The 19,702-nt window shown below is 40.0% G+C and overlaps 1 protein-coding gene across 1 annotated transcript; it reads right to left on the minus strand.

The window, feature by feature from the left end:
• Positions 1 to 13,977: 13,977 nt before the first annotated feature.
• On the minus strand, positions 13,978 to 19,225 carry RBM43 (RNA binding motif protein 43). Its single transcript, XM_039220672.1, has 3 exons — positions 19,014 to 19,225; positions 16,262 to 16,347; positions 13,978 to 15,466 (listed from the first exon to the last, which is right to left on the minus strand). Exons 1-3 carry the CDS (start codon positions 19,186 to 19,188, stop codon positions 14,717 to 14,719), a joined length of 1,011 nt encoding a protein of 336 aa, XP_039076603.1. The 5' UTR covers positions 19,189 to 19,225; the 3' UTR covers positions 13,978 to 14,716.
• Positions 19,226 to 19,702: the final 477 nt, after the last annotated feature.

Below are 19,702 nucleotides of genomic sequence, written 5' to 3' on the forward strand. Positions count from 1 at the left end.
CATAGTCTCCGGCCCAGAGGGTGAAGCTGCGAACCACAGAGGTTTGTTCCCAGGCCTTGAAACCTAATGTTTTCCCAGCTGGATTCTGAAGTTGCTTGGGACTGGTGACTTCTTCAATTTTTCTATTTTCTCTCCTTTTGAACTAGAATGTCTATGTCTGTTATCTTATACCTATCCCACCACTGTATTGGAGAGCTGGTAACTTGTTTCTTGAGTTACACAGGTTCACAGATAGAAATTAATTGTGCTTCAGAATTATCCAGAGCATCACCCACACCTGATGAGAAGTGGGATTTTTGAGATAATGATATTTGGGGCTTTGAGTTAATGCTATAACAGGTTGATATTTTTGAGATGTTGAGATGGGAATGAATGTATGTTACATCTGGAGTAAGTAATCTTCATGAGACAAAGGACAGACTATGTTAGATAGAATAATGGACCTGAAAGATGTCTACATCCTAATCCCCAAAACTTGTGGGAAATAAATAAAATATATAAAATTAAATTAAATTAATTAATTAAATATGCTATTTTATTTTTCTCCTCTCCAGAATACCAAAGCCATAATGGAAGGTAGAAAACAAAAGAAAGGAAAAAAAGCTGAGTAAAGTAACTTTGCTTTTTCTTATAGTGCAAGAGAAAGACATGGCATTTATTTGGATTTTCTTTTTACTCTGAGCAGAAGATCTTAGCAATAAACATCTGGAAGTTTGTCCACTATAAATTGTTTGGTTTCTTTCCCCCTGTTTCACGAGGCCACGGTGATATTATACTCTTGGAATTCCTCCTTTCATCTGCTTACTTTCCACTGACAGTTTGTAAAGGATGGGCCACACTGGGAATGAAAACTAAGCAGCTGTTTCTCAAAATACCACACGACTCTAGGTTCTATACAGCTAAGAGTGAATACCAGAGAGACTAACTGTTCTAGGTTGTAGTAGTTTCAGTTTCCTGGAGCTGCACCCAAATGCCCAAGAGGTCCTGTGAGACCTGACCTAATAGCTTGGGAAGTCCAGGGGAAGAGCTTGACAACCAGTTGGAAAAATTGCAAATATTGCAAATGGGCTTTTTTTTTGCTTACTAAAAATGGTTGCCATTTACTGATTCTATACAAAGGGCCAAACTCTCTTTGTACACTTTCTACATATATAGATATGTTTTAGATATTACTAAAGATAAGAAAAGATAACTGAGATTTAAAAGCCTTAAAAAATTAAAAAAAAAAAAATTGTACCTGATCCCTACTTAAAGAACACAGAAGCAAAATTAAAACACTGCTCTATGGGGTGCCTGGGTGGATCAGTCAATTGAGTGTCCGACTTCAGCCCAGGTCATGATTTCATGGTTCATCAGTTCGAGTCCCACATTGAGCTCTCTGCTGTCAGTGCAGAGGCAGCTTCGGATCCTCTGTCCCTCTCACCCACTCACACTCACTCTCTCTCTCTCCCTCAAAAATGAATAAACATTTATTAAAAAAAAAACACTGGTCTATCAAAGCCCAGAACCCACATTCTTGACCACCATCCATTTACCTACTGTTTCCACAGTTCATTTTTATATGAAAAGCAAGTAATAACTTTTGAATTTAAATTATTCAACAGGATAATATTTTATTATATTATTGATTAAAATGTGTCTTCAAAATCCCTGTTAACCTCGACCCTTCTCTGCATCTAGAGTTCTGAAGGACTCTGGCATGGTTATGCCATAAGCAATCATTACAGAAGACTCACCAGATCAGACAGAGACACAGCAGGCTTCAGTAAGAGATGTTTTGGATATTAAGATTTTTTTTCCTTAAGAAGGTTACCTATGTATGCCCCTCTCTTCTGAGCATATCCCAGAGCCTAAAGGTTTGTAAAGGAATTTGAAAGCAGAAGACATCCGTGTCTTTCTCCCCAAACACAGCCTAGGGAAGTGGCAAGTGTCCTAGAGAAATCCTCCAGAGCCTTCCATGACAAACATGGCGTATGAGTAGAGTAGAAATGGCTAAGCAGGCAGGGTTGAAAAAGTCAGAGTGGGATAAGAAAGCCTCTGGATGTTTCCCACACTCAAAGAGAGGTTTGGTGATACTGAAAAGAGGTTTTGCAGAGGCATGTCGGGCAACATGGCTGTCATTTGCCAAACAAACAGACAGGAGAGAAGATCAAAGTTGTCCTTCTAGACTTCTAACTACAGAGATGACAACCATGGACCAGTTCTCACCTCACCACCACTACTTCATACTCACTGGCTTTCATTACGAGATTTAGACCCGGCTGTGCCAATGGGGGTGGTAAAACTGAGAATGGATGAAACTTATCATGAATTAAATTTTTGACTTAGTGCAACATGAGATTACTCTGAATTAAATGTTATTTAATTTCTGATATCTACTGGAATAGAAACTCAAAATATAAATTAAATTATGGGGAGGGAGCAGAGGGGAGGAAAACTAATTTTCCACCCACTATTCTGATTTCTTAGCTGGGACTCCTGTATTAAAAGACAGATTAACAAGAAAAAAACAAACAGAAGTTTATTAACATGAGATCTATGGGCAAAACCAGAAAAGAATAAGTAACTCCTCAAGGTGGCTTGGAATCCTCAGGATACTTAGAAGATTAAGCACCATCTTAATTGGGAAAGAAGAGGGGGCATGTAGACATTTCAGGCAAAAGTAAATTATTTTTAGGAAATATAAAGGAATCCTTAGAAAAAAAGATAAGAAGTATGATGATAGTTTGTGACAAAGTCCATCGGGTTTGGTGACAACTTCTAGTCCTCTCTTGTGCCAAGAGTGAATCTTCCCTGGCTGATAAAATTTCCAGGGAGGGGATTTATGACAGTTGGATTTCCTTCGGAAAACATATCTTTAGGCAGATAGTGGAGTTCAGAGAAAAACTCTCCCTGCATTTGGTGTTTTTAGGGTACCTTCAGCTCAAAGTAATCAATATACCATAGCAGCATATTTGGGGTAGAAAGTCCTGGACTCCAACAATCACAGACTGGAGCAGCATAATCTGCTACCCTTTATGGGAAAAGATGATTATTTTCTTTTTTTTTTTTTATGTTTTTTATTTATTTCTAGGAGAGAGAGAGAGACAGCGTGAGCAGGGGAGGGTCAGAGAGAGAGGGAGTCACAGACCGAAAGAGGCTCCAGGCTCTGAGCTGGCAGTCAGCACAGAGCCCGACACGGGGCTCGAACCCACAACCGCGAGATCATGACCTAAGCGAAAGTCAGACGCTTAACCGACTAAGCCACCCAGGCGCCCCTAGATGATTATTTTCTTGTATCTCTGACTTTTTAATCTAAGAAATGCACATTAACCATAAATGATCCATAACTAGACCATAAGTGGAAATTATAAGAAAATACTGTCTGTGCTTTTTTTTTTCATACAAAATTCTTCCATGTGTACCTTAATAGTATTTAAAAGGAGTTTTTTAATCATCACACCTAATAAAATTAACAACAGTTCCACAATATAATATTTAGCGGCTGTTCAAATTTCTCTAGTTGTCCCACAAACATCTTTTTAATGCTGGTTTGTTTGAATCAGGATCCAAACAAAGTCCATAGATTGTATTTAGATAATGGGTTTTGTGAGGCCCTTTTAAGGCCTAACCGTTGACTCTTTAAAATATACGGTTTTTAAATTTCAGGTATGCACATAATCACGTCTGTGGACCGAGATGAGAGCTAAATCTACAAATTTACAAGCTATTCTATATGTGGTCAAAGGTTGTGCTCAATCCAGCTGGAGGACAAAGAAGAATTCATCAGAAAGGGGTCTGGCTCCCTCTAGTGTTTTCTCCGATAGCAACTGTCTCTGAACTCAAACCAAGTAAGAAACAGACAAATCCTCCTGATGTAAATAGTTCCATACTATAACCCTGTAGCCACATATTTCTTACAACATACTATTCAACAGTAAAAGGGGAATTCTTTTCTTCCTTTAAATCATGAACGATTAACAGTTACTGAATGCCAAGTAGAGAGTCAGTTCCTCATGATATCTTCTATCATGGAGGATGTCATTGTCCATCAGTCAAAGTAGCATTACCGTCATTTACTCTAGAATATCTTCCTATGGTTTCCAATATATCCTTATTGCTTTAATAGTCCCTTTATTTCAAACTGCTACTGTTACAGATCATTCAGTATTCTATTTGGGGGGAAGCCACGGATTTCTCTAAAAGCAATTAGATGTCTCATAGTTGCTTTGGTCATTGCAGAGGAGGATGAATGATAGAACGGAAGAGAGAGATAAAATGAAAGGAAAACATATACACAGATTACAAAAATTCTTAAGACTAGGACACAGCACCAGGTAGCAAGAAAAGGGGGACATAGACACTATTATATATAATCTATACATATTAAATTAATATATTTGAAAATAATAATTTACTATACAAAGTGTTAGATTGGTATTTTAAAAAAGAAAGCAGGGGCAAGTAAAGACATACCTATTAAGAAAGATTTTTTTGCCTTTAATACTTTTCACATCTATGAGTATACGGATATGCATGCATTCCCTGCCAAAATGTTAATCTTTAAAGATATTTTTGTAATTTATGTTCAAAAATCCTTATTGTTGTGTCACAGGCCATTTTTTAAAATGCACTCCTCAAAGAAGCTGAATTGAAGTGAAAAGGAGGCAGTGGATAAATTGAACCCCATCTTTAAATACTGGGTGAACACCCCCAAAGTCCCTCATCCGGAAATTCCCAGGGTAGTGGTAACTTATTTAACTGGACTCTTATACACGTGAGAAATCTTTTCAGTTGTGTCAAGAATACCAAATTTAATAAAACATTGCCACCTTTGAGTTTTTCACTAAAAGCTAAGGTTCAACAACAAAATCCAATATACTTTTGATTAAACATGAATTCGATCTCCAGCCCTACTCAAGCCTGACTAGACTGTGGTCAGTGTTGATTTACTCCTCACTCCCCAGTGAAGCCTCAGGTTTTACTCCAGGGACTATAGAAACAGGACCTAAAGAGAACTGTTTTTAGTGTTCATATCACTCTCTATTAGAGTGACCTTGGCCACAGCTGGACGGCTCACATCTTAGGAAATGTACCAGTGTCAGATTGTTTTATTTTTGCAATTATATGTTGGTGGGATGAGAGCTAGACAGTAGATACTCCCACCACAAATCATTCTGAAGCCAGAACGAGGAACATTCCGCGTATCTGGGGCCAAAGGAGACACCACAGAAGTCGGGCTGGTGAGAAGCAAGGGTGAGCAGCACCATCACATCGCTGGATTATACCCCCCACACGAGCTATAACTACCCTATCCCAGCTAGTGGCAGTAATAAAGGGACCCCTGAGAACAGCAAGAGGGACAGGGCCTTGGACACTAGGCAGTCTGGTCCTTCCAGATCTCACAGAAGGAAAATTTCTCTTCTTTTTATAATATTTCTTTATTTTGTGAGAGAGAGACAGAGAAAGAGAGAAGGCAGGAGAGGGACAGAGAGAAAGAGAGAGAGAGAGAATCCCAAGCAGGCTCAGCGTTGTCAGGGCCAAGCCCTGGCTGGGGCTCAAACTCACCAACAGTGAGATCATAACCTGAGCCTAAACCAAGAGACCATTAACGGAGGGACCCCCTGGACACCCCCGGATGGACAACTTCTGACTCCTTCCTGGCAACATGGGCGTATCTGAGCGCAATGGCTGTATCTGCAGTCAATTCTCATTACTCATGGTGTTTATGTCTTACAAAGTCACTGCAAACACCGATTAGTTAGTAATATGGAGTCATCGCCCTGAGGGGAAATGACAGGGTTGGATTCCCCGCAAGCCTCCGGTCACAACTTTTTCCTTAACCCCTCAATACACAACCTTGTTTTATGTGGGTTTCCGCTTAAAGACACATTATTTAATGTTTACAGCTGATTCATTAATTGAATTCACTTCCAACAGCACGTAATCACACCCGAATGAAGTTTATCAGCGTAGTCTTTTCTTGGTAAAGCACTGCGCACCTTTGCCCACTTAGACACGCCACACAGGACTTCCGCACTGCACCCCAGGCCACTCCCACCAGCAAAATCACCCCAAAACGCACAGAAATGTGAAAAACATCGCACTAAACACTGCTAAAACGACACCTGTTCACAGCGAGAATGCTGAAATAACAAGTGTCACCCTCTGTTCCAGAACATGCCTGGGAACAAGTTAGGAACATGCTCATCACGCCACGCAAATGTTCTGATCATCTGCGCATGTCCGGGAGTGGGGCTACAAATAAATGTTATCAAGCGGGTGAATTCACAAACCCAGAATCCATCAAATAAGGACAACCGACTGCATCTGTGAGGAGAGGCCCTCTGTCCCTCGGAGGTGCATCCCTAGGGGCTGACCTACCCTGGCATAAGCACCGCTGAGTGCGGCGACACCGGGCAGAGAGTCTTCCTTGCTCACCTGCAGAAACGACCACCAGACTGGCGATAGTCCCAGGGCTCGAGCGCTGGAGGATACAGACCCCGCAGGTGAAAAGGTTTCCATTTAAAATGGAACCCGAGGAGGTTAAAGGACAAACCTCACGCATGCGCCCTCGGGGAAACAGAACCGAAGTGAAACTGATTTCCCGCCAATACCTGATTCACAGAAGACCAGGTCTTCTCCCCTGACCAATAAACAGCCACGAAAAATCCCTCCCCATTCTCAAGCCAGTTCGCATACTGCTTGGGCCTGGCTGGACTTCTCCTTTTTGCACTCCTTGCCCATAAATAAAGCCCACCGAAATCCGCAAGAGACTAGCCTGCAGCCTCCTAAAGCATGCGTTTCCCAAATTGCATTTCCTCCACCTTTCCCAATTAAACTCAATTTCTGGTCATTTGCGCTTGTCTCAGTGTACCTCTTTATTTAGGGTGACACACTGAAATGACACCACTAGAGGCAGCTTGTTAACCAGGATAGGTTCCCGGGACAAACTGAGCTGGTTTACCAGGTTTCTTTCCTTCAGCCCTGATCTCTCTGCCGGGGAAATATTCCTGGGGGCTTTTAGAATTAGAGAAAGAGAAGACCCAAGGGCTCATAGTTAATGAGTTTGGACCCTGCATCAGACCCCATGCTGACAGTGCAGGGCCTGCTTAGGATTTTCTCTCGGTCTCTCTCTCTCTCCCTCTCTCTCCCCCCTCCACACTCTCACTCTCTCTCTCTCTCTCTCTCTCTCTCTGTCTCTCTCTCTCTCAAAATAAATAAATAAACTTTAAAAAACAATCATTATGATAGAAGTCATTCATTTAAATATTTAAAAAGAGTGTAATCTTACCTTAAACTCCAGTGTGATAGAATAGTTAAAAGGGTTAAAGCAATTTCCTGTGTGGCATGGTTTACGACAAACAGCTAACTACAGAAGTACACCCCTTCCCGCTCCTGTCCCCCTGCCCCAGGAAAAAAAAATCAAGGGTGGCAGCTGAAAACTACAAGAATCTAATCTAACCCAGTCTAAGTCATCCTGGATGCAGAACGCTACAAAATCAAGTGTCTCTTAACATAAAGCCAGATCTCAGCCCTATTGGGGATCAAGAGGTAGAGCCACCTATTGTCACAGCCTGGACAAAAATCACTCTCTCTTCTCCCAGACATAAAAAAAAAAAAAAAAGAAAAGAAAGAAATCAAGACTTAATTCTGATATTCCCTCCCCAAATTATGCAGTGAAACGATGAACCCTGCTTCAGTTTGACTTCTGTACCCCTGGGGGTACCACCTCAGAGGGCATTCTTTTACAAGAGATGTTTTGTAACATCAAGCAGTGTCTTCCTTGCCATGCTTCTCCTATTATTTATAAAGGCCTGAAGCAAAAGCAAACGTAAAGAAGACTGTTCAAATCATCTTACTGTAGCTACCCTGAACTGTGACACCTGCTCTCCTAAGACTGACAGGGAATGGTAAGAATGGCTCCCATTTGCTACAAGGAGCCAACCCCCAGGCTAAAGACCTCATCTTCTTGTCACAAAACCTTGTAAGGTCATAGTGTTTATTCCCTTTTTATAGATATGGAAACTGAAGGCCCAAAGTTATAAGTTAGCAAGTATTGTTCCTAAAACTTAACCGTAGATCTATCAAACTACAAAACCCATGCTCTCAATCCTTTTACTGTATGACTGCCACATAAGCAGTGTTCTCCCCACACACAGCGTTGCCTATGAGTAAGTGATGCGTACTAGCTTTAGTAAAAAAGAAAAAGAGGCTAAGTCAGTGGAGCATTTAACACTGGTTTTTGGTTCAGGTCATGATCTCACAGATCATGGGATCCAGCCCCATGTTGGGCTCTGTGCTGACAGCTTGGGATCCTGTCCCCCCCTCTCTCTGCTGCTCCCCTACTCATGGTCTCTCTCTCTCTCTCTCTCTCTCTCTTTCAAAATAATTAAACTCTTAAAAAAAAGGAAAAGACATTTTCTCATTTGAAAATTAGACATTAGAAAAAACAAAATATTAGTGACTATATGATGCAATAGTAATCTTTAAAGTGCATGAGTAGGCTGTACGTATCAGAAAACACATGCTGTAAATAGATAAGAAAGAACATAAGATTAAATGTTGCAATGAAATTTCAATAGGACAATTAACACCAGTCAGACAGTACAAGCCTCCCAGATATTACTAATCATTTTAGATACATTAATCTGGTAGTGGCGTATAGGATGAACTGAGTGAAGGCGGGGGGGGGGGGGGGGGGGGGGGGGGGGGGGGGGGGGGGGGGCGCGAGGGGGATGGAGCAGAGCCAGGAAGGCAAGTAAGGAGAATATTGCACCAACTCAGAGATGAGCTAATTACAGTAGTGGCACAAAGAATGGAGAAGAGGAAGCAAATACAAGGGATGGTATGAAGATAGGATCCAAAATGTTTGGTCATTTACAGAATGAGAGAAAGAAATTGTGGGGTTCTCAGTCTAAGAGGCACCTTGCCAGGGAGAAAGGAGGGTAAGCTGTTACTTTGGTTGACATTTTTAATACACTTTAAACAGTTAACCCATAAACATCTATCTTCATCAGGAGCAAATTGTTCTTCCCAATATTCATGCACATCCCTAAAAAATGCTACCCTTTCTACCCTTTATCTTTTTATTCCCTTCTTGAAATTACATATTATTTTAAATAGGTTTTTCCCACAACAACAAAAAAGCCATTTTTATATTCCAAGTCCTCCTTCCCTCTCCCAACCCCTGGAAGACCCTATTCTTGAAGTTATCTGAATCAGTAAAATATTTGTTAGACTAATTTCTTCCAGGATTAAATTTCATAGAAAACCAAAAGGAAGCATATTCTACTGCTATTGCTTTTCTCAGTATTGCTAGAAATATGTTAACTGCAGAACAGTCTTGACACACATACATATGCTGTATAGTATTTTCTGCTGATTAAATATTTTGATATCTCAAGCATTAACCGGTAGACTGCTTACAAAAACTAAGAATCCCTCCCCCCCCCCGCCCATTGACCTCCTATAGTTGACAATACCCAGATACAAGAGTAGAAAACCCAGCAAATCTTCACAACTAATTAAATCACAGGGGATTTTTGTCTCACTGGTGAAATCCAGTCAGGAACTATGCAAATGGCAAGAACCATCCCAGGTACTTTTAGGGAACATGGTTGGTGTCTTTGTGCCATGAGCAATTACTGACCAACTTGCATGAGAAGAATATAAAAGAGAGTGATACCTTGTTTGAGTTTCTCTTGCCAGAATTTTGGAGGAATTCATTGAAGGAAATCATACAAGTGGGAAATGAGGACACATTCCAAAGGAGTAAGAGATCAATATTAGTATTATGATATTGGCAAGTGTGAAGGCTTTAGAAAAAGAAAATTCCTAGACCAAGGAACACACATTTATAAGATACTTATTTCAGTACAAAAAACCCTGTATAAAGTCTGGGTGGAGCACAAAAATTGTTCCTATATTTCATAAGTCTCTGTGGAATGTCTACTATGTGCCAGCCACTGTTATAAACAGAGGATAAAGAACGTAGAGAAAGACAAAGTTCCTGGCCTCAAGGAGACCAATAGTGGGAAAGGAAGATAAGAAACCAATAAACAAAATGTACTGTGAAATGCTGTCACAAGAGAGGTGGGTGTAGAGTACACAACAGGGGCCCCCCACCAAAACCAAATGCAAGAATCAGAGATTCTCAGGAACTTATTTGGAAGAAAGCCTTGACGGTTTCTTAGAGCCGTCATAACAAATCACCACAAAGTTGGTGGCTTAAAACAACAGAAATTTATTCTTTCACAATTCTGGAGGCCAGACGTCTAAACCCAAGGTGATGACAAGAGGGTGCTCCATTTGAAGACTCGGGAAGAATTCTTCCTTGCCTCTTCCAGTCCCTGGTGGTTCCCAGACGTCCTTGGAATTCCTTGGCTTATAGCTACATCAGTCCACCCTCTGCCTCCATTGTCACATGAACATTTCCTCTGTGTCCTGAGTCTCTGTGTCCTCTCCCCTTCTTATAAGGAAAGCAGGGAAGACCTCACTCCAATCCAGCATGATGTCATCTTATCTCATCACATCTACAAAGACCCTATTTCCAAATAAGGTTACATTCTGAGCTTCCAGATAGACATGAACTTTGAGGGGATACTATTCAACTCCTAACCCAGGCAAGAAATGACATAACCGTGATCTAAGGTAGTGGAGAGAAGGGGAAGAAGTCTGAACAACTCTTGGTTTTCTGGCTTGAATAACATGTTGGTGCCAGCCCTGAGATGAGAAGCTGAGGGAGCTTTCTGTGGGGTGTTTATATTATCAAGTTCTTAGGGTAATAACTACGATTTTTGAATATTTATTATTTAGCATGATTTCCAAAAACTCACAATAATAGCTGAGAACACTGAAGCTAAAGGAGTAAGGAAGTTTCCCAGAGTCAGTCAGTTTGGAAGAAGTAAAAAATGAGAGAGAAGGGGTCAGTGGAGAATATGGAAGAGAGCCCACTGGAGTTGAAAAGGTTTTTCATTTCAAAGGCCAGTATTTATACCAGGAAATGACCTTAGAGTAATGAAATTTAGGCAAGATAGTTAAGTTTCTTAAGGTACTGTCTTTTGGAAACTCCATACATTGTCACCAACATGGCTTATATGAAGAAATTCACAAAGGAAATTAGACATTTGTATGTGTGGCTCTCTTATGAAAAATCAAGGAAATTTTGTCCATCAAATAAAGTTTGTAAAACCTGAGCTGTCAAAAGTCAGCCATCCCTAAACTTGGTGTTCATCTATCAAACCAAGTGCTGTTTTGCCCTCCCTCCTCATCTCTTGGGCTAACAGCCATCCATCAGCTCTTAGCCTTTGGGAAGCTTCTTCTGACCCTTGTTAAAGAAAATTACTCAACACACAGAAATAAGGCAAAAAGTAATTACGTGACCCTTTAATGCCTTGCTAGACATGCTCCAATAAGCCCACTTGTGGGTCATCTTGTTTGGGGAATGTAACTTTGTTTTCACTTAATTACCACAATTGATTAGAGCACTGACATTTTACAACTCTGTACAGTTAGAATTTTAACTTCTAAAAAAAACACGATAAAGTGTGATTATTTTTCTGTTTAGCAGAGAAAACATCCCCCAAATCAGTTTTATAGCACTATGGAACACTGATCAGCTTTGTTTCTTATTTAGCAATCTTTATTAACATTCTACTGATTTTTAAGTTCTATTACTCATATTCTTTTTGAGCACTATTGTCCTTCTACTAGTTTACTCCTCAATAATAAGGGAAATAAAACTTTGACACACACAATCTTTTTTAATGAAAATTATGCTAATAATTTGAAAATTATTACCATATCGTAGGTAAGAATTGACACCCCCTCTACCTGATCCCAGCTACTTCTACAGCAAGCACTGAGGTAATGGCTTGTTTGCCTTCTCTGTCAGACTACGCAGTGACTTCTAACGAATCCGTGAACGTAGCCGTCTTACATCCCACTGCGGTCTCCAGAACCCAGGAAAAGGGCTGTCCCAGAGGATAAGCTCAACAAGATTTTCTGAATGCATTTCTTACTCAAATACCTCAGAACCCTTTCTCCCATTCTTCGCCTTTGTCTGTCTTGATCTGAAGCTTGTGGATAATGGCTCTTTTCACTATCTGCAGCCTCTCTGAAAGGTATCAACTTATTACCTAATTAAACGATAGGTTTTTCTCCCAGTGGAAGACATACAACAGGGTGTAGGCCTCACAATGAGATGGAATTCACACCATCTGCCTGGGTATCACTAGCCTTCAAAAATAAATTTTAGTAAGTCACTACTATCACTTTCAGGGAAAAACGTCAGTTTTTACTAAAGATAGGAATTGGTTACACAAGAAGTGTATTATAAGGAAAGTGCTGTTTAAAGAACTCTAAATTACACAGCAATATGTAAAAACATCTGAAATACATAATCTCCTCAAGCAGAAGATACATATCCCTACTTGTCAATCAAAGCCTATCAGATTATGGAATGAGCATCATTTTCTAATCCAGTTCTTTGTTTTAAGACTATTCCATTGGCATTAGGCACACAGCCTCTCCTCTGCTGTCCTGCTTACAGCTCCTTTGCTCACCCTTGAGGTGGATTCAATCAACTTTTATCTCCTTAAAAAAGAAAGCCTAGTCTACTGGCTTTAAATTTGTGATAGTAATGAAAGCCTTAGCAGGTATCTAATTAATCTCTTCCAGTTATCAGTTTCTTGACTCTGCTTTCAGTTCATCCTATGTGCCTTCTCTGTGAAAATGGATCTGGGACCCTTAAAGATCTTTCCTCTGTAGCTGATAGGATGTTACCTTTCCTCAGTAGAGGGTGCTGGAGAGACACCGCAGGACAAAAGTGTTGTTCTACTTCAACATGTTCAGCTGTCAGGCTATTAGGGATCCAGTTTTTCTGCAGAAGAAACTTCCCCCAATATCCAACCTCTGCGGCACGGGCAGCTTCTCCAACATCAGGTCCATGCAGCATGGACACTTGCTCCAGTGTCCTGCCGCCAGCACACAAGGCCTCCCCAGGGCCTGTTAAGCGCGCAGTGGCCAGTAACGTCCAGCTACTAGCAGGTTCCCCCAGTTACTCTAACACATTTTGTAATGGAATGTCTTGGGTGAGACACTTCCTCTGAGCAGATTCCTCCAGCAACCTAGAGGATGGATTTCCAGCAAGATCCCCTGGCACAAACCCTCCAGCAAGGTCTCAGTCCAGGGATGGGGGGTTGGGGACTCTTCCACAGGTGTTCTACCTAAACTGCTTCTTATATCTGCTATTCCTATAGTTTTTAGAGTTCTCTTTATTCCTTCTAGCCAATCCCTCATTATTCCAGTCCCCTATTATAGTTACCAATTTTTTATATTAAGCTTTCCCTATTCATATTACTGTGTGCCTTCTCTTTCCTGACTGGACCCAGACTGAGACAAATTCCGAGGAGCAAAATAAAAATAAAGCATTTTTTTCATTTAAAGACATCTTATTGGGTATATGATATAAAGAGCAATTTCTCATTGACAAAAACAACAATTAAATAACATATTTTAAAAGACAGAAATACAGGGCGCCTGGGTGGTTCAGTCAGTTAAGCCCTCGACTCTTGATTTCATCTCAGGTCATGATCTCACGGTTTATAAGTTTAAGTCCTGCATTGGGTCCCAAGCAGGCTATGACAGTGTAGAGCCTGCTTGGAATTCTCTGTCTCTCTGCCCCTCTCTCCCATGCAAACTTGACTCTCTCTCTCTCTCTCTCTCTATGTCTCTCTCTCTCTCTCAAAATAAACTTAATTTTTTATAAACAATAAAAATACTTGAGATTTAGATGCCTAAGAAAGATGAAAATCTATAGAGAGATTTGTCTTGTGCTTTTCTTTTGATCTAAATAGTTCACATCATCACAATCACATCTGTTTACTTTGAGACGAGCAAGATACCTACATTCTGTTATCCTAGGATAACATGCCCCAAGTACTTAAAACTTGGTTTACTCTAAAGTTAAATTCAGGGGAGTCATCGACAACCAAATGATTTACAAATCTGGGTGCCCTTCTGTCATCTTTAAGGAAACACCCATTATTTTATTACTCAAATGTTATCGCTCGAGCAATACAATTATAAAATAAAGGAGGTAACAGAGAAAGAAGACACTATACTTTGTAATTCTTCATAATTCTAACAGGACCAACATTTTATGTATGCACTTGGGCTAAATAGGCAACAATAAAAATGTCCCATATGTCCAGTAACCTGTACCAATGGGATTTAGTCAAGTAATGATTACCTGCTTCAGAAATACTTTCCATCTAAGTAGTCTCTCGAGTGAGTTTTACCAGCGTTCTGTTTGGAGTGAACACGAACTTTGTAAATGCTAAGAAATGGCCAATGGCATAATAATCATCCAAACTTCTCTGTTAGAATTAAGACTACTTCTATTTCTAAGAATTCGGGGTTGCAGGAAATGTGAGATTTCTTCAAAATTTAATGAGATTTTTTTTTTTGAAGTCTTAAGACTTAGACATTATCTTTGTAGTCAGACAGGCCAAGTTTAACCCCATTCTTTGCCTGCTGGATAACTCTAGACAAATGTTTTAACCTCTCCAAATCCTAAGTTCTCCCCCTAGAACATGAGGATAGCAATGCCTGCAGTGAAGGATAGTTGCAAGGATTAAATGACAATGTGTATAAAGCTAGTGTCATACACAGCATTGCCACTGTTCAGTAAGGGAGACTGCCACTATCATTATTATTGCTGAGATTTTATTACCTAACTTTTTAATCTTATTAATTGCAAGACCTCTTTTTTAAATAAGTATGTGTCAGCAGAAGATCCTATAATATCAACGTGTGTCTCGTAAAAATTAATCAGAACCTCAGGGTACCTCAAACTTACTTGTTCGCATGCCGACTTAATACTTCTTTTATCTCTATCCTCCTTTCCTTTCAAAAGAAGTGTCTCCTTTCTAAGCTCAAAGTGAAGAGCAAGTGAATATTCTTCAATAAGTCCTTTTACAAGCTTCTCGTTGTTTGGGTGAGAACATTCTTGAGCATTTTTTATACAGATTGTGGTAATTTCACCATCCACTCTCTCCTGACAGAAAACATGACATTTTTTCAATGTGCTTTCATAAAATCTGCTCTTTTTCAGATAAAGGAATATATTTGTATCGAGAACTAGCGTTTCTCCTCTCCTATCGGTCTCAGGTGCTGAGGCCCCAGGCAACTCCGAGGAGTTACTACTTCTCTGGAGATGACTTTTGGGGGCCTCACTGTTCCACTTCTCCTCACTGATAAAATTCTCATTTTTTTCTACAAGAGAACTTGCTTTTAATAGCAAAGATTCTTTGAGCTTCTGGATATCTAGAAATGACCCTTGAACAGAGATTCTTCCATTGGGTTCCAAAGGACTGAAGGATAAAGTTGGGATTTTTCTTTTCAGGTCCATTACCAGGCTTTCTAGAATGACTGGACTCCAAAAAACAGAAAGATCGAGGATAGCTTTTACAGAGCTGAAGACCTAAAATTAAACAGAGAGAAATTAAAACAGCACCGTCTCATGGAGCAGACAACATAAACACATTTTTTTTTCTGCCACTTTCTCGGTTTCTATAGCAGTTCCCCGAAACCAAACCCCGCCTGCCCAGCACAGACTGGTTTCTTGCACCATAGCAGCCCATCAAAGGGATCTCATAGCCCCATCAAGGCCATAGTGTTCAATTTGGGATTCACGGTCCCTCACTGGATTTCCCAAAACAGAGATACTCAAATAGAGGCAGAATGTTATTTGAAACAAAGTCTTAAGCAAAATCTACACACTGTGATGATGTACAGATTCACACTGTTCCAGCACTTCTCTAGGGACAGGAGTCCCCTAAAGAGCCCTCCAAGGTCAGTTCATCAGATGGCTGCCCAGAACCCTGAGCTTCTTAGTGAATAGTTTTAAACCAATGAATTTTAACTGTTTCCTCTTATTTCTACCCTTCCTGCCTCTTTGAAGCTCCTTTTTAATGTTCATCCTATTTGGGTTTTATTTTTTTTTTCCCTGAAAATAAGCCTTTAGATAGATACCTGACGTCCTCCATATGAGCATAAAAACTCCTTGTCACTTTGGAAGCATCAAAAGGGACACATAGAAACATAAAACAGACAAGGCAATAAGCAAAATATTTCAAGACATAAGCTTGGCATTTAACACTCAGGTTAGCAAGTTTGCATTTCCTTCCATAGGAGTCAAGAGATGAGAGTGCTCTGTGTGTCCTGCATAGGGAACACAGAGGAAACAGAATCCAGGACTGTCGCTCTCACACCTTACCTTGTCACTATCAGAGACTGTGAATTGAGCAGATCCAACCTTTTCTGCCTGACAGTGTTTCTGTTCTCTGTTGATATTCTCTGCACCTAAGTGGAAACACTGCCATCAGAAGTGTTTGCAGCGTGACACACTAATAATTAATTATTAGTAATAGGAATGTTCGAGTCTATTATTCAGCATGCCTACGATTTTTTGTCATTTCTCCTCTAAATTCAACACTTCAGTTGCTCCTTCTACTTTAACAGATTAAAATTCATTTTATATGTATATTTTATCTTAATCATATTTCTTAAAATGCGCAAGTGTGTGTGTATATATACATATATATATATATGTAGGTGTATATATGAATGGAGAACAACAACCTAAACATAAATCCTCCTTCTATTAATTATTGCCATAAGGAGACTTTACCTTCTTAAATCCAGAATACCGCACTGTCCTGGTTCTCCTCGAGTTCATGGTCTCCATTGCTAATTCTCCTTCTCTTCCCATACCCTAGATGTTGGCATGCCCCAGGCCTCAGGACGTATACCTCTTTGCAAACACACACCCAGCCCCAGGCTGATCTCAACAATCCCATGGCTTTAGATACTATCTCTAAATGCATCACTTCTGGGGAACCTGGGTGGCTCAGTTGGTTGAATGCCTGACTTCGGCTCAGGTCATGATCTCACAGTTAGTGAGTTGGAGCCCCACATCAGGCTCTGTGCTGACAGCTCAGAGCCTGGAGCCTGCTTCAGATTCTCTCTCTCTCTCTCTCTCTCTCTCTCTCTCTCTCTCTCCCCCTCCCCTGGTCCCTCCCCCACTCATGCTCTGTCTCTCTCAAAAATAAACATTTAAAAAGTGTTTTTAATGCATCATTTCCAAATTCTCTTTGGCCTCCACTTTCCTCTGCCTGTGGAAATCTCTACTTCATTTTTCTAATAAACATCTCAATGACCAAAATTCAACTCTTGATAACTATTCCCCTTCCAAAAGTACTCCTCCTCCAGTGTTCCACATCTCAGAAAATGACACCTAATCCGTCAGCAAATCTTGAATGGCCACCAGTTCCCAGTCACCTTCCCTGTTACCACCCTAGTCAAAACCAGAGATGACTAGGATCTCCTGTTCACCATGCCGCTGCCAGAGCAACCGCCAAAGAAAAGGCAGTCACATTCTAGCACTCATCCTCTCAAAACCCACCGATGGCTTTCCATGTCACCCAGAAGAAAATCCAGACACGTTGCCTTGACCTACAGCCTCTTTAACATAAACTAGCCCCCCCGCTACCCATCTAACCACATCTCCTTTTACTCTGCCCCTTACTCACCCCACTCCAGCCACTCAAGCCACCTTGCTGTCTTTAAAATGCCCAGCATGTCAGCCTCTCAGAAAATGTTTCCCAGTCCTTCCCTTAGCCTAGAATGTTCTTCCCCCTTATCTGCATGAGTCAGTGCCTTATTTCATCCAGGTCTCTGCTCAAATGTCACCTAAAAAGAGTACTTCCCCACTCACTCTATCTAATAAAGTAGTACTCTCCATCACATTCTATCCCTTTATTCTGTTTTATATTTTTTCATAGCACTCATATTATATGTTAATATAAACAAATAAATACATAACATAAACACATATAAATACATAATGTATAAATATGCAAATTAATAAAGCACCCAACATATTATATATTCATTTATTTGCTAGTTCATTATCTGTCCACCTGCAAGGATGTAGGTTTTATGAAAGAAAACATTTTGCCTGCTTCACTCATTGCTGTATCCTGAAGGCCTAGAATGGTGCCTGGTAAGTAATAAGCACTCATAAATATTTGTGAACAAATGAATGAATGAGCCTTCCCTTTCTCTCTCTGAGTTCCCAACTGCATATTTAAAATATTAACTTCCAAAAACACTACAATCCTCTGGGAGAAATAATAAGGAGTCCTTCCCCCTATCCCTACTATACCATCCCCGTTGAAAAAGAATGACTTAACTTTGGTGACAGATAAAGTTACTATAATCTATAGTCTTACATCTCTCTCTCTAGGCCCTGTCTTCTTCCCTCAGGCAAAGCAAGTTCTCTTCTTCTGCTCCTAACCCCATATGGTATTTTACCTCCAAGACACTGGCATGGAGACGCATCTTTCTCTGGCAATTTATTTTGCCAGTTACTAAGCTGTAAAGAAGGCTGCCCCCGCTCCACGAGGCTGGAGAGATGAATATGTTCTGCAGGCTCAACCTTCTCACCTATGTCAGGGATGCAGTAACAGAATGGCTCATTCTGATCTCAGATCCAAGCTATTCATCCAATCCAACTTTACCAGTAATAAAGGTGATGTTATATTAGAATATCCTTTTGTAGGTTTGAACAAAGAGAAGCAAATGGTCTAATTATATTGCTGAAGCCTCTTGAAAATTCAGAGTTATCTTATTTGTGAAATTATAGATTTTGTAGTGCTTCACTTTTTTTCTGTATTTTATAAGTTTTCTACAATAAGATGTATCACTTTTATCCCAAGATCTAGACAGATTCCAAATATAGAAAGAAGTCTTCAAGAATCTGGCAGTTGCTAGCAACTTTATCATGAGCCATTTTCACATATATTCTTGTTAATGCAATATTGTACCAATTTTATATTCAGAATAGAATAATGTTTTCAAAACGCTACTTTATACTCCATCAACCCCACGAATCATTTTAACGAAATTCAATTCCTAATTTCATTGCAGAAGTATTTCTAAGATTACAAATTTTGATTTGGAAATACCTTTTTCTTCTTTGAATGTCACATTTGCAACTCCCCCGTCCCTGGTTCTTGTTGGATACATCACATTTTCAACAGCTCCGTCTTTATTCTTAATATCTTGCAAGTGAGTCTTCACTACTGTGGTCAGTGATTGATCATTAAAAAGGCCAACGGGATGACTGGCAACCTCAGCCATTTTTTCAGAAGTCTTGGGGTCCTTGCCTTTCAAAACTGATGCCTGTAAGAAAAATAGTAGGATACTCTTTAAATATAAAAACAAGATTCTACTTAATACACCTATCATCACACACTAGTGGAAGACAGAATATTTTATTCAATAAAGGTGCTCATATAGCTGATTAGATACTTTAAAAAAATAATAATAAGGATAGATCCCTGCCTCACGTCATATACCAACATCAACCCCACATGAACTTGAGGGGTACAATGTAAAAAGTGAACTCAATTTTTTTTTTTTATAAATGGAAAACATTGGTTAATCCTTGCCTGATTTTAGAAAGGCCTAAAAGTAATGGCAATCACAAAGGAAGAAATCGAGAAATATACATTGTAAAAATTTAAGTTTGAAAACAAGCCAAGCCAACCACAGAATATGGTAGTTTGGAGATGGCTGCACGTTTTCTCAATTGTACGAATCCAAAGCACACAACCAACCAAGAAACACATCCCCTACTTTTTTTTTGTCATTA

The sequence above is a fragment of the Hyaena hyaena genome, unplaced genomic scaffold (assembly GCF_003009895.1).
Source record: "Hyaena hyaena isolate Hyena2069 unplaced genomic scaffold, ASM300989v1 scaffold_900, whole genome shotgun sequence".
Taxonomy (NCBI): Eukaryota; Metazoa; Chordata; class Mammalia; order Carnivora; family Hyaenidae; genus Hyaena; species Hyaena hyaena.